The sequence below is a fragment of the Protopterus annectens genome, chromosome 8.part0 (genome assembly GCF_019279795.1).
Source record: "Protopterus annectens isolate FY-2018-M chromosome 8.part0, PAN1.0, whole genome shotgun sequence".
Lineage (NCBI taxonomy): Eukaryota > Metazoa > Chordata > Ceratodontiformes > Protopteridae > Protopterus > Protopterus annectens.
Genome location: NC_056741.1, coordinates 907,280,895 through 907,296,992, shown reverse-complemented (window position 1 = coordinate 907,296,992; position 16,098 = coordinate 907,280,895). Strand labels below are relative to the sequence as shown.

General features: G+C 43.8%; 1 protein-coding gene across 2 annotated transcripts in view; it reads left to right on the top strand.

The window, feature by feature from the left end:
- Window positions 1-16,098, top strand: part of U2AF1L4 (U2 small nuclear RNA auxiliary factor 1 like 4) — a 1,084,344-nt gene that overhangs the window by 494,449 nt on the left and 573,797 nt on the right. Inside the window, exons 4-5 of one of the 2 annotated variants that reach the window (XM_044080426.1) lie at window positions 548-597; window positions 2,079-2,177. In XM_044080426.1, coding sequence (XP_043936361.1) covers window positions 548-597; window positions 2,079-2,177 — 149 coding nt within the window. Of the gene's footprint in view, window positions 1-538; window positions 598-2,078; window positions 2,178-16,098 lie in introns of both variants that reach the window. The other variant, XM_044080425.1, reaches the window with a different exon arrangement.

The following is a 16,098-nucleotide window of genomic DNA, read 5'->3' as shown; positions in this document are numbered from 1 at the left end:
GCAGATGTCTGAGTAGCATAGGTAAAAGTCTCACCATTGTTGGACTAGATTGTGAGACATGATTTGAGATAGACATCCTTGGTTACTACTGGGCAACTTTGCGGTACTGTTAGTTATTGGAGTAATTAGTTGGCTGTTGTTGTACTTGACATTTACTGGGGCATTGTGCTAAGTTTCCTCAACTTGTTCTCCGCTTTTAAGTGCAAGTTTCTATAGTGTTCATATTTGGTAGTACTGATTTACCTTGGGACTTCTTTAGTTGGTGTACTGTAGTCTACGGACTTGGTACATTTTCATCTTTAGATGGTATTAATGGTTGAGTAGATTTTTTGTTTCTTAAAATCTGTCAGAAAGATATATTTCCAGCATCCCTTGGGTAGCTTTGTCTGTTTTGCGGACGTTGTACCTGTCCTTTCTCTTGATAAACTTGTGAAGATATGCACTATGTGGCTGTATCATGTGATACTGTTTAGATGCATTTTTTTAGTCTCTTTAGTGGACCAAAATAATTAATTACATTTTGTACTTTTTTTTGCTGGTTTTTCAGGTCAAGTTACTGACGTAGAAGTGCAAGAGCATTATGATGAATTTTTTGAGGTAAGTTAATTGTAGACTTGGTAAGAGAATGAAGAGTTACCTGGTGCAGAAGCAAAAGTAGAATGTGCACAAGTAAATGCTATGGCTTAATATGCAGCATCATAAAAGGATTATCTGCAGGGTACTTCTAATATCTGTGTGGATGTGCTTGCCAACCATCTCTCCAGCACCGTGGTTATGCCTCATTCCTTGCTCACCACTGGGTAGCTAGTCGTGGGGCAGCCATGATGGCTTTTTTTTTTTTTTACCCTAACTCATTCTCCCCTGTAGGTGATGTCAGCTTGCAGACACCAGGACTGTCTTTGCCTTTCCTATGAGCATGCACATTTTTGCACATGCTTCATGAAGGTTGCTGCTTGAGCATGCTTTTGTGGAATCCAGCATGCACCCCGACTCTTACTCTGTTTGATATTCACCTCTTCATCCATTAGGTTTAGGCATATCAGTAGGCCATACTTTCTGCTTCCCTGCAGAATGGGTGAAATGGAATTTACCTCACACTATCTTTGGCTTCTCCAATACCCAGGATACTAGTCAATTCCAGGTCATCTTGGTCACAGTCAGAGGTGTATGTCCTGCCAAAAAGCAGTCGCTTTCCCCGCACAGTATTTGGCGCGGAGTGCAGTTCTTGAACTCTGCACTAATGCTGTGTAAAAATTGCCATTTGTATTCAAACTAAAATGAGCATCTCCAGCTGATGCTTTAGCTGAGCTTAGTTAACAGTATACCAGCAAACCATGTCTTTTGTTTGATTTCACTTTTAGTTTAACTTGTTTTAATTAATGTAAAATTGTCAGAGTAATTTTGTGCTAACTTGTAAGGAAACTTGCATGTGTAAAATTTGAGTGATTCAGTTATGTAAGTAATCTTATGCCATTTTTAAATTTACTTGGCTAAAATAGTCCACTTTTTTTTTTTTTTTTTTTAACTTCATGAGTGCACACTGGCTCATTGTCTTTTTCTCCTGATAGTACCTTTGCATTAGTGTTTCTGAAAGTCAGTATTGCATGATGTGGCTAATACTTGTATCATGTTTAAAATAACAGTAAAAGCATATACTGCTGTAAACTGTACCTGAAAGGTTTCTGTATCTTGTTTTGTGTAGTTGAATATTTTTAAAGGTCTTGGTTAACTTGGTGAGTTAAGGTTGTATCCTTTATACTCCACCTTTGTGGAAATGTGTATGTTGAACACTTAAAATACAGGATTTATTCTAAAATGGTAATATAATTGTAAGGAGGGGGATTAATGTATAGTGTACAGTGAGTTTGTGTTTTATTGCTTTAAACAAAATAGTTGTAAATTTTCAGTCCTTGTATAATGTAATTTCTGCTGTGTGTAACAAGAATGAGTAAAAGTGTGGAGGAAATTAGTAGGGGCAATGTCCTTTAAAATGGAGGGTGTTTGTAGGATCAGAGCCTAAGCACAAGACAGCAGTCCCTACTGTTCTTTTTTATTGAAATATTTTTCCCCCTTTTCAGGAAGTATTTACTGAGTTGGAAGAGAAATATGGTGAAATTGAAGAAATGAATGTCTGTGATAACCTTGGTGACCATCTCGTTGGAAACGTATATGTTAAAGTAAGTTTACTTTTCTTGGGAGTGTTTCCTTTGCAAGTTACCACTGTTCAGGTTGTTAAATGGTTGGTCTCATGAATTATCTGCCCTGCATGTTGGCAGGATTTTCATATTTGATGCTAGTCTTAATTATCCGCATATCCCTGTAAATAGCGTTTTTTTAAGAATGACTTCTCTTAACTTGTTTCAGTGGCTACCTGAAGTCTTTAATATTTGTGTAAATTATGTTAACATAGGCACAAAGTATTTAAAAAATACACTTGCAGAAATTTAACTAGTTAAATGTTTTGCATCTGAGTAACTTTACATTTTTTCTGTGCAGAAAGCAGGAAGCTGCACACAACCTTCTTTTTAAGAGGAGCTTATTTTCTGCCCCGTTTACAGAATCCTCTGGTGATGTGTTGCAGTGTACACCAGATTGTTTTGAATAATTTATTCAAGTCCAGTCTACTGCATATATGAATTAATGTTCCTAGTTTTTTCATTGGAGATTCTTTTAAGCTGTGTGAAATGTTATTCTTTCCAACAATTGGGCTTTTTGGGCTTGGGTTAATTCTGGCTTGTATGGCAGTTAAGGACACTTTGATCCTCTGCAGAGTAAATGAAGAGGCAGGCCCAAACCATCGTTTGATTGCATTTAGGTTCTTTACTTTTTTTCGCAGTGGCCGCCAGTGTTGTATTATGAAAGTGCCAAGTGTTTAAGTAGAGTGACTTGTACCATGTGCCTGTAATCTCTCTCCTTCTAAGGAAAGTGGTGGTGTTTTAGTGTGTAACATCATGTCTGTATTGGTACAGTTTGAACAACAACATAAACCTTGGTTGTTTTCAATTCCATTGGTTAAACCTTTTCCCAGGGCTTTAGATGAGTACCCTTTTGGGAGGAATCGTACTTTTTTCTGCATTGTAGACTAGGTATTAGCATTTTGTATTCGATAAACACATTTCAAAGAATGCTAACTGGTATTAGAATGTAGAAAGCAGTTCCCCATAAGGATTTTCACACCCTGTATTTTTATCTGGATCTAGAGCGCAAGTGTGCATCCTTTAAAGGACCTGAGATTTCATTATCTCCAGGAGAACTTAATTAGTGAAGACTATGCATGCTTGGTCGTGACCTGTATGTTGTCAGGGTTTTCCCCTGACTTCATAGGTTTGTACTAGGCTAATGGCCCTGGAGCCTATACAAGCCTATCCCATAAGATTACCCTGGCATTGTGCCACACAACCTTGGTTCCCAGTGCCTCTGTCGAGTAAAGCCGCTGGAGTGATCCCTGGGGTGAATTTTCTATTTCCCATACACTCATCAAGATCTCTGTTAGAGGGCCAGTGAGGTGCTCTGCTTGACATGTATGGGAAGGCTGTTCCATAGCATGGGCAGTCTGTGGAACCTGTCCCTCCAGCATGTTCTGTTGATTATGGTAATGAGGTTAAGGTCTCTGGAGCATGTGGTGCGGAGGGATTGGGATTTCTTTAGATGTAGAATTTCTAACAGAGCTGCGTCAGATATGGCTTTGTAGGTCAAGCAGAGATCGCCTCTAAGTAGGCGATGTGAGACAGAGAATAGTTGGAGTTTTTTGAGTCTGTCCATATAGGACAAATGTTTAAGGCCTAGGATCCTCTTTGTGAGGTACTTTTGCAGCCTCTCCAGTTGTTGCAGGTGTTTAGTGAGGTACATGCCAAATGAGGCATTGCACTCAATGATTGGCCTAATGAGGGAAGAGTAGAGGGAGACAATGACCTCTTCCTTCCAGAATGCAAAACCCTTAGTAATGAGACGCTTAGGAAATACTCAAAATGCATATGGAAGAAGCAAATTTATCTTACCAACATTTCCAGCTTATCTCTTGAGCTCAAAGGTACAGATGTCAGAGATGCACAGTCAAAACACCAGTACCTGGATGCTGAAGTTTGACATGTGCCCTCTGGAAGATACCACACTGAGAGCATATTCTTGCAATTTGAAAACACTTTGCTTGAGTTGATCCTGAGGCTTCTCACTGGTCGTCCGGTACTAATCATGTTAGTATAGGGGAGTAAGCCATACCAATGCTGTTTGCTCGTAAGGATATCAGTGGAGACTGGGTTGAGGTTTTGGGCATCTGCCCATGACCTGATGCCTCTGAGGCACACCGGAGTAAAAGCACAGGTCTGTTATGCCTATATTAAGTGGATATTAGCTAGCTTGCCTGAGTTTATGTTGAGTACACCCTCCAGTCCCACCCACTTTGGGATCTTTCCAAGTTGATGCACGACTCCATGGGTTTTTTGAAGTCTAGGTAGCAAGTCTCTGATCTACCTTCAGTGTTAGGACTGCTGTCTACCAAAAGGAAAAGCCACGCGGTGTTCCCTGAGGTTTCAGAATGTTATTCTTGGGTAGATGAACTGGCCTGTGTGGACCATATGTCTTCACCCTTTAGACACTGTGGATATGATGTTGTTCGTCTCACATTGCTGCAGTCATAACCTGTGGGTAATCCGCTGTCCTCGGTCGGCCTGAATACCAAAGTGTTAGGCTGGCGTCGGTCATGGGCGCTCAGAACTGACATCAGTACGCAGTAGTACTTAAGCGCATGTCCGAAGCCATATCCCCAGTCTTTCTTGCCGCATGGTCCGAAGCAGCGTTTGCAAGTGCCGTTCGGCGTCCTGAAATTTTCATTTTTCGAGTTTCAGACCGAAGACCAAGTTGGGCTAAGTACCCCGTTGGGGAATATTTTTGTCTTTTCTTGCCTCAGTTAATCCGGATGTCAGAAAAAGTTAATAATTGTATTTCTTGTGGGAAACAGATACCTCATAGGGACTATCACTCTCTCTGTATTCCTTGCTTGGGGCCTGAGCACGACGTAGTCGGGTGTCGCTTTTGCGCTAGATTTAACAAGCGCACCATTAAACGCAGATTAGATTGTGCTAGGCTTGTTTTCGGTAAGCGGTGTAACTACAACATGCCGTCGGATCCACCGACTCCCGCTACCGCAAAGAAGCGAAAAGATAAATCGTTAGTCTAAACAGGATGAGTCGTCCGTTGCGGACGCCGGTTCTATGGCAACTACGGTTGAATCTGTGAATCCAGCCGAGGTCTCGGCTGAATCACAGGGGGAACCTTTAATTTTACAGGAATTGGCCTCTCAGGAGTTAGGTCAGGCCGAGGGGGCTTCTCTAGTTTCTGTAGTTCCATTATTACAAAAGGTTATTAGGCCTTCTACTTCTGTCACTAAGGGCCCTGCTAAAGCTAGACCTGGTCTTTCTGGTACAGGCCTCAGCCCTAGTTCTTCGGGCTCTGTTCCTAAAAAACTTATGTTGAAAATGGCAGAGGATTTGATTACTTTAATCAGGGGATGTCCTTCAAGGATGCATCTGCAGTCATAACAAATGGGTTGTCCTGTCGTCAGGCAGCCCTTCGGTCGGCCGGATTCCAAAGTCTGGGTCTGGCCTCGGCTGGTGTCGCACTTCACCCGACGTCATCTCTGCTGGTTTTCAGGTATAAAGGCATCAGCCGACGCCATTTTCCTCAGTCTTTCTTGCCGCGTGGCACCCGAAGCAGAAGCTGTTCGCAAGTGCCGGTCGGTCAGATCCAGAGATTACTACTACGGAATACTACTTCGAAGACTTCTAAAAAGCTAAGTACCCCGTTGGGGACTCTCTCTTGCCTCAGCCGATGTCAGAAAAAGTAAATAACTGTTTAACTTGTGGGAAACAAATACCTCATAAAGATTTCCACTCTTACTGCTTACCTTGTTTAGGCCCAGACCACGACGTAGCAGCCTGTTTAGCCTGTGCTTCCTTGAACCGACGAACGCTTAGGCGTCGGTCGGAGTTTGCTGAACAGTTTTTCGGCTCAGATTTTGCGTACATTATGCCGCCGGATCCTCCGGCTTCTCAAATTGTTAAAAACGCAAAGAAAAGACCGACACTCGCGGTCCGGTTTCGGCCGAAACCACGGTTAAGCAAACCGCGAGTCTCGGTTTCGGCCGAAACCGAGCAAACGGGTCAATCTTCAGCCGAATCCATGACTACTACCGAGGCTCCTGCTACCCTAGTTGAATCGGCCTCTGAAGTTTTGCCTACTAATGTGGTTCCTATAGAATTATCAGACACCATCCCTTTGGATGTCTCTACCCCAGCACGTGGTGCTGCTAGGCCTCCTGCAGCCATGTCTATTAAGGCCTTTGCCAGGGCTAAAGCAGCCAAAACTGCTAAATCAGTGCCTGTTAAGCCCCCTCACACAGGCCCAGTTCCAGTTCTCAAATGCTTACTCTGGCAGAGGATCTCATCTCTTTAATAAGGGGATCCCAATCTCACCCAGACAGGGCCTCTCAGCCTCCAGAAAAGAGACCTAGAGCAGAGCCCCCAGAGCCAGTGTCCTCAGATGATTCTTCTGATGATTCAGACATTACAGACCATCCAGAGGCTCCTTTTCTACTTATGAAGATTCCGATGCTGAAGAATCTATTCCATCTGCCTCTCCACCAGAGGAATTTTCCTTTGGGAAACCTTACATGCCATGAGAGAGCAATTCCAATGGCAGGGACAAGATTTCTCAGATTCAAGAAAAGGCTTAGGACCTTTCTACACTTACCGCAACATAGGCCCTTAGCTATACCTCCAGTTCTGCCTGTTGTGGATGATGCATTTAATGATGTTTGCACTGCTCCTGATACTTTACCTCCAGCCCCTGCCAAACCAGATAGGTTTTACAGGGTACCGGACACTCATCACCACCTATACAAGGCCCCACTTGCAGATCCTGAGACTATCTCCCAGGGGCCTAAGGCAGTAGCCGACCTCAGCAAAAACCCTCTCCCTTCTGAAAGGGAATCCAGGTCCTTAGAGAGATGGGGTAAAATGTTTACACCTCTGCTACTCTTTCAGCTAGAGCTTTGAACTGTCAGTTTCATATGATCCAATACCAAGAGTTTATGCTTGATCAGTTAACTAAGAAACTGTCCTCTGATGACTCCTTAGATAAGAAATATGTTTTAGAAATGGTGAATAACATTCAGCAGGTTAGTAACCATTCTTTAAAATGTGGCTATGATGCACTGGAGGCTTCATTTAGATCAGCCATGACTGGCACAGTTATAAGAAGGCATGCATGGTTGAAAGAACAGGTCTTGCCGGATCATGTTAAAGCAAAGCTGTTAGATGCTCCTATGGATAAGGCCAGTCTATTTGGTTCTCCTGCTCAGCAAGTAATGAAGAAAATGGAAGAGAAGGCAAAATCTGTGCAAACAGTTAAAGATTTCTTACAGGTTCAGCCCCCAAGGTTTAGCAGGAACTGGCCTTCCAAAAATTGGTCCTTTCCAGACTCCTCTAAATCTCAGAGAGGCAGGAATAGACGTTCCAGAGGCAGAAATCAATCCAGAGGAGGTGCCTACAGAGGACGCCAGTGGCAAGGCAATAACCAGCGAGGCACAGACACAACCACTGCCACTGCAACAGGACAATCACAGTGACTTGGCTCTGACACCGCCTACCAGGGAACAAATAGCAGCACCCTTAGGCGGAAAGTTAGCCTTATTTTCAAAAAATTGGCACTATATCACAAAAGACAAGTGGATTTTGCAGACCATAGACCAAGGCTACAGGTTTCACTTCCACACCTTACCAGTAAATAGAGGAATGCCAAACCTACCTCCAAATCAGAAAACAGAAGCTCTAAAGCAGATAGCTCAATTAACAAAGATGAGAGCTGTGGAAAGAGTACCACCAACAGAACAGGGCAAAGGATTCTACTCCAGACTCTTCCTAGTACCAAGAAAAGAGAAAAGTTGGAGACCTTTTCTCGACCTGTCCGCCTTAAACACATTCATCATTGCCCCAAAATTCAAAATGCTGACCCTACAGCAACTTCTTCCCATGCTGGGCAAGGAGTGTTGACTGGTAAATCTAGATCTCAAGGAGGCATACCTGCACGTCCCCATACGACCAAATTGCAGAAGATACCTCAGATTTCTTGCAGGATCAGAGCATTATCAATTCTCAGCATTGCCCTTTGGCTTATCTACTGCGCCCAGAGTATTCACAAAATGCCTGGCATCAGTAATCGCTCATTGCAGGCTACAGGGAATCCAAATTTATCCATACCTGGACGACTGCCTGATACAAGCGGACAACAAAAGCAAACTGACAAAAGACTTACAAAGAGTCATTTGCTTACTACAAGCCCTGGGATACACAGTCAATTTAAAAGTCAAGACTAATACCATCCCAAACAAAAACATTCTTGGGTGCAGATTTGGACACAGTAAAACAAATGGCATTCCTAACTGCAGAAAAACAAGAACAACTCCATTACTTCTTGGCATTAACAAAGCAGAACAAACTAACAGCAAGGAAAGTACTGCAGGCCTTGGGCTTCATGGCATCATGCATAATCCTGGTCCCCATGCCAGATTGCATATGAGAAAACTACAGTGGTACCTAAAGAATTTATGGTCTCAACACAGGCACAGCTTAGAAACCGAAATACCACTAATCCCATGCCTGAAACAAGAGTTCCTATGGTGGGCTCAAGCATGCCAGTCAAACCCAGGCTTGCCCTTCCACAACTTTCAAGCAAGCCAAACCATCACAACGGACGCCTCAGACCTAGGTTGGGGCCCACATGCTGGACAAATGCATACAAGGATTATGGACCCCAGATCAACTGCACCTGCACATAAATCAAAAAGAAATGCTGGCAGTAAAACTAGCAATCCAGAATTTCAGACCATTCCTCAAAGAAGGCCATTTGATAAGGACAGACAACACCACAGTCATGTGGTACATCAACAAACAGGGAGGCACTCATTCATACCCCCTATGCCGAATGACTCTGGACCTATGGAATATGGCTCTGAGCTACAACATTCAGTTACAGGCAATATTTGTACCGGGAAAAGAAAACATCCTAGCAGACATGTTAAGCAGAACTACCTCGGATGCTCACGAATGGATGCTACACCCGGACATCTTCAAGGCCATCACACAGAAATGGAGAATGCCACAAATAGACCTATTCGCATCCCCACTCAATCACCAGCTCAAGAAATTCTGCACAAGGACATACCACCCACTTGCATGGAAGGTGGACTCTCTATCCTTCAGTTGGAAAGGCCTGACAGCATATGCATTCCCACCTCTTCCTTTGATGCACAAGATACTACTGAAAATCAAAGAGGAGCGTCCAAGGATAATTCTGATAGCTCCAAATTGGCCAAGACAACACTGGTATCCATTGCTGAGGAGCATGTCACGGGGGAGAACGTGGACACTACCCCTGATGCCTTTGATGTTAACTCAGAACGACTACAACATCATGCATCCAAATCTAAAAACTCTGCAACTAACTGCCTGGAACATTACATAATAGTAACTAACCCATATTTATCCCAAAGGGTTAAAGACATTATCCTGGAGGCGCACAGACCTTCTACAAGAAGGAACTATGCAGGGAAATGGAAAAGGTTTGTCATTTGGAGCACTGAAAGAGGAAAAGATGTGTCAAAGATAGATATTGCCAACATCCTGGAGTATTTGGCAGAGCTTCTCCATACAGGCCTGTCCTATTCCTCCATCAAGATACATGCATCAGCTATTTCTGCAGAATACAGCTTCAATCCCCCTGTCTTCTCACATCCTCTACTCAGGCAGTTCCTCAGAGGAATCAAGAATGTAAAACCTCCTAGGAAACCACCATTACCAGCATGGGACTTGAACTTTGTGCTAGAAAAATTGACACTCCCTCCATTCTAACCAGCAGCAACAGCAGATCTTCAACACCTATCCTGGAAAACTGCTTTCCTACTGGCAATTACTTCAGCAAGAAGGGTTTCGCAACTACAGGCCTTAATGGCAGTACAACCCTTCCTAATCTTCCATCAAGATAGAGTATCCATGAGAACTAATCCTACATTTATGCCTAAGGTGGTATCCAGAGTGTCTCTAAACCAGGCAATCCACCTACCTACCTTCTTTCCCAATCCACAGAACAGGGGGGAAAGACTGCTGCATACCTTGGATGTACATAGACAATTGCGCTACTACCTGGACAGAACCAAGGGCAATAGAAAAACTGACCAGCTTCTAGTGGCCTATGCAACAGGAAGGGAAGGAAAAGCAATTTCAAACAGACAATTTCCAAGTGGATAGGAAATTGCATCAGATTCTGTTACTCCTACCATGGAAAACCAATTCCACAGAACATAAGACCTCACTCTACAAGGGCTACAGCCACTACCACAGCTTTCTTACGAGGAGTGGCAACCAAGGACATTATTGAGGCGGCTACTTGGACCTCCGTGCATACATTTGCCAAGCATTATAACTTACCTCTATACTCTAGATCCCGAGCAGGGTTTGCCACTGCTGTATTGCAAGGGATCCTAACTACACCATAATTCTTCTTCCTCCTCCCTAGTTTGGCTATGGTATTCTACCCATTTGTTATGACTGCAGATGCATCCTTGAAGGACATAGTACAGTTTTGTACCTACCATAAATGTAGATGTCCGAACAGGATAGCATCTGCAGTCAGGATTACCCACCCTCCTTCCCCTCTGTGGTATTCCTAGGGTATTTACCCTCCTAATAGCTAGCTGGGGATCTCTTATGGTGTATTTGTTTGTATATATGTACATACATGCTTATTTTTGTGTTTGCCTACCTTTTTTTTGGAAACATTGGCATTTACCCAAAATTTAGTTTTCCAAGAGGGCAACTGGCATCTGGGGCAAGAAACACTGAGGAAAATGGCGTCGGCTGATGCCTTTATACCCGAAGACCAGCAGAGATGACGTCGGGTGAAGTGCGACACCAGCCGAGGCCAGACCCAGACTTTGGAATCCGGCCGACCGAAGGGCTGCCTGACGACAGGACAACCCATTTGTTATGACTGCAGATGCTATCCTGTTCGGACATCTACATTTATGGTAGGTACAAAACTGTACTTTCTATGCCCCCTCCAGACAAGAGGCCTAGGGTGGAGACAGATGTGGAGGGATTGGAGCATTCCTCAGATTATTCTGAGTCTTCAGCTGAGGACATTCAGGATTTTCCTCCCTATTCTGATTTGGATGCAGAGGATTCCTGTCCTTCTGCTTCTCCTCCAGAAGATTTTTCCTTTTCTGAAACCCTGCACTCCATGAGGGAGCATTTCAAGTGGGAAGGTCAGGATTTTTCAGATTCTCGTAAGAGGCTTAGGGAATTTCTGTTTTTGCCACAACATAGACCTTTGGCTATTCCCCCTGTTTTAGATGTTGTTCAGGATGTTTTTTCTGAAGCTTCCCTTAATCCTGATTCTTTACCCCCTGCCCCTGTCAAGCCAGACAGGTATTACAGAGTTCCAGAGGCTCATAAATATTTGTATAAGAGTCCTAGAGCTGACCCGGAAACTATTAGTCAAGGACCTAAAGGTGTCAGGGCTTCTGTAGTTAAGAATCCAGTACCTCTGGATAAAGATTCTAGGGCTTTGGATAGGTGGGGTAAAAAAGTGTATACCTCCTCCACGCTAGCTATGAGGGCTTTAAATTGCCAGTTTCATATGCTGAAGTATCAGAACTTTCTGTTGGGTCAGTTGAAATCTAAGGTAGATGCTTTAGCTGAGGGTATAGAGTGTAAGGAATTGCAGGACTTAGTTCATGCCTCAGATCAGGTTGGTAAGCATTCCTTGCAGTGTGGCTTTGATGCTCTTCAGGCTTCTTCCAGGGTGGCTGCCACTGGTTCAGTTATTCGTAGGCATGCCTGGCTTAAGGATCAAAATTTGTCAGAGCATGTTAAAGCTCGAATTTTGGATGCTCCTCTACAATCTGAAGTTCTTTTTGGTTCTCCTGTGGAGTCAGTTTTGAAAAAAATAAAAATGGAAGACAAAGCTAAGTCCATGCAGACGATTAAGGAATTTTTACAAGTGCAGCCCCCTAAGTTTAGCAGGAATTGGCCTGCAAAAGGATGGTCTTACCCTTCTTCCGAGTTTCAGTCTAAGGGCAGGTCTAGACGTGGTAGGGGCAGAGCTCATGCTCAGGGTTCTTTCAGACCTAGGACTTGGAGTTCTCCTGCACAATCTTCTGGTGAGGGCAGGGGTCAGCCTTTTCGTAAACAGACCCAATGACCTGTATCTCCAGCTGCCAGACTCTTCCTGTCTGGCAGCTCCTCTAGGAGGAAAGTTGGCACTTTTCAAGCAAAATTGGCTTTTGGTCACCCAGGACAAATGGGTGCTGGACATTATAAATCAAGGCTACAAGTTTTATTTTCACACCTTGCCTCCTTTCAAAGGCATGCCAGATGTACCTCCTCAGCAAAGGCTGGAGGCTCACAAACAGATTTCTTTACTTTTACAAATGGAGGCGATCCAGGTGGTGCCTCCGTCAGAAGTAGGCCTGGGGTTTTATTCTCGCCTATTCCTTGTGCCAAAGAAAGGAAACACTTGGAGGCCAATTCTGGATTTGTCCATTCTCAATACATACCTAGACATTCCAAAGTTCAAGATGTTAACTTTACAGCAACTTCTGCCTCTGCTAGGCAAAGATCACTGGATGGTAACTCTGGATCTCAAAGAGGCTTATCTTCACATTCCTATCAGGCCCAGCTGCAGGAGATTCCTGCGTTTTCGGGCTGGTACTTTTCATTATCAGTCCTCTGCATTGCCCTTTGGCTTATCTACTGCGCCCAGGGTGTTCACAAAGGTCCTGGCTCCTGTGATAGCCTTCTTAAGACTAAGAGGAATACAAATTTATCCTTATCTGGACGATTGCCTGATTCTTGCTCAAGACAAAGTCAAGTTACTTCAACATCTACAGTATGTAATGGCAGTTTTAAGGTGCCTAGGGTATTCTGTGAACGAAACAAAGTCCAGTCTAGTACCCTCTCAGGACATGTGCTTTCTGGGTGTGAGACTGAATACAGCCTCTCAGATGGCCTTTTGACCCCGGACAAACAAAGAAATCTTCACCTATACTTCCAGCAATTATCCCTAATGTCCAGGCTGACTGCAAGGACAGTCCTTCAAGCCTTGGGGTTCATGGCATCTTGCATTCTGGTACTTCCCAATGCCAAACTGCATATGAGGAAGCTACAATGGTATCTCAAAAGTGTATGGACTCAACACTGCCACGATTTGGACACTGTCATTCAGATAATACCTTGCATCCAGAAGGAATTCTTGTGGTGGGCTCAGGAATGTCACCTAAACAAGGGACTCTCTGTGACCCGACCAGAGGCGAGTCCGATCTTAACGACGGATGCCTCAGACCTGGCTTGGGGAGCACACTTCAATGGGAAATGGATTCAAGACACGTGGCCTCCCAGACTACAGCATTTGCATATCAACATGAAGGAGATGTTAGCAGTCCAATTTGCCCTGATGGCCTTCAAGGATCTACTTCAACCAGGACAGGTGTTGATTCAAACAGACAACACAACTGTTATGTGGTACATCAACAAGCAGGGGGGAACCCATTCTTACCCTCTTTGCAGGCAAGCTATGATTTTGTGGGAGACTGCTCTGAGTTTGCACATCACTCTTCAAGCACGGTTTCTGCCAGGAGCACAGAACTCCTTAGCAGATGTTTTGAGCAGACAAATTGTGGATCCCCACGAGTGGAAATTGGATCCTCATGTATTCCAACAGTTGACAGTGGCTTGGGGAACTCCAGACATAGATCTGTTCGCTTCTCCACTAAATTTCCAACTGCCAAAATTTTGCACAAAGATGTTTCACCCAAAAGCTTGGAAAGTGGATGCTCTATCTTTCAGTTGGAACAACCTTCACGTCTATGCTTTTCCTCCTCTGCCTCTCCTTCCCAAGGTACTCTTGAAAGTCAGACAGGACAAGCCTTGCATGATTCTAATAGCACCAGATTGGCCACAACAGCACTGGTATCCTCTGCTGAGGAGTTTAATACAGGAGCCTCCTTGGCCTTTGCCACCAATTCCACACCTGTTGTCCCAGGCAAGCAATCATTTTCTCAATGTCAGGGTACAGTCCCTGCATCTGACAGCCTGGCGTATTCTGTTTTAGATCCTGGGGGGTCTCAGCTTCCTCAACAAGTTTTGAATGTCATTTTGGAAGCCAGACGGCCTAGTACTAGAAAAGTTTATGCTGATAAATGGAGGAGATTTTTTCTTTGGAGCACAGCAAAGAGCTTTGATGTTTCAGTGCCTAATTTGAGTTTTACACTACAGTACCTTACTGAATTATTAGACAAGGGTTTGTCTTTCTCCTCCGTGAAAGTTCATGCTGCAGCCATTTCTGCTCACTATGATTGTGACCCTCCTTTATTTTCTCACCCTTTGTTTAAGCAATTTCTTAGAGGGGCAAAGAACATAAGACCCCCATGTAGAGCTCCTACTCCTTCCTGGGATCTCAATTTTGTGTTGGAAAAGCTTACTTTACCTCCTTTTGAACCAGCAGCTATGTCTGAGTTGAAGTTTTTGTCCTGGAAGACTGCCTTTTTTTGTTGAACCCTTCCTGATATTTCATAAGGATAGGGTGTCCTTGCGTACTAATCATACTTTTATGCCTAAAGTTATTTCTAATGTGGCCTTAAACCAGTCTCTTCATTTGCCTACTTTTTATGCTGATCCCCAAAATAAAGGGGAAAAAGTCTTGCATTCTTTGGATATTCACAGGCAGTTACGCTATTATTTGAGCAGAACTAAAGAATTCAGGCAGACTCAACAGTTATTTATTTCTTTTGCTTTGGGTTCACAGGGGAAGGCTGTTTCTAAGCAAACTATTTCTAAGTGGATAGGCCATTGTATTGCTTTTTGTTATTCTCATCATGGAAAGGATGTTCCTGCTGGGATCAGACCTCATTCCACTAGGGCTACCGCCACATCTACTGCCTTTCTAAGGGGGGTAGCTACTAAGGATATTTTGGAGGCAGCTACTTGGAGTTCAGTGCACACACTTACTAAACATTACCATCTCCCTCTTTATTCTAAGTCTAGGGCTGGGTTTGCCACTGCAGTTTTACAGGGCATGTTGGCAGCTCCTAATGCTTTTTAGTTTGCCAGCCTCTCTTTACCTTTGCTTTGGGATTCTACCCACAGGTTATGACTGCAGCAATGTGAGACGAAGAACATAGTACAGTTTTGTACCTACCATAAATGTAGATGTTCGAGGATCCACATTGCTGCAGTCCAATTTTCCCTCCCTCCTTCCCCTCTATACTTTGGGGTTGCTGTGTTTTTGTTGGGTATTTCTATTTTGGCTATGGCCTTTCTTTTTTAGGCCTTCTGGCATCTGGGGCAAGAAAGACTGAGGATATGGCGTCGGACATGCGCTTAAGTACTACTGCGTACTGACGTCAGTTCTGAGCGCCCATGACCGACGCCAGCCTAACACTTTGGTATCCGGGCCGACCGAGGACAGCGGACTACCCACAGGTTATGACTGCAGCAATGTGGATCCTCGAACATCTACATTTATGGCAGGTACAAAACTGTACTTTTTTCTGTTTCATCGTCAGCAGATGCCTTATTTGGGGATGTCCTTCACAGAATGGAGCCCAGATTAGATAGGAGTTTTCTTAGCCTGTCTGAAGGCAAAACTTTGACCATGTCTCCTGACATAGAAGTTCTAGGTGATGTATTTAATAGTAGTACTATGAAGTCAGATTCCCAGCCCCCTGCTTTGAGGAAGCCTTCTCATTTATGTAGGGCCCCTGACTCCCATAAATAATTGAGTCCATTACCTAATCCAGAGGAAATGGAGGCAGCTCCAAAATAGTTTTACTTGTTACTTCAGATTTTTTTTTTTGATTGTGGTCAACACTGCATGGGTGTTAGGAATGATCTAGATCAACTATTGCTTCTAACAGGAACCCTGTTTCCATTGACAAAGTAAAATCCTTCCCTTCATTGGGGAAAACGGCTTAACAGCTGCTGCACTGGCCATTAGGATCCTTATCTGCCAGCCTTGCATCTTGAAATTCAGGAGTCTATCTTTAAC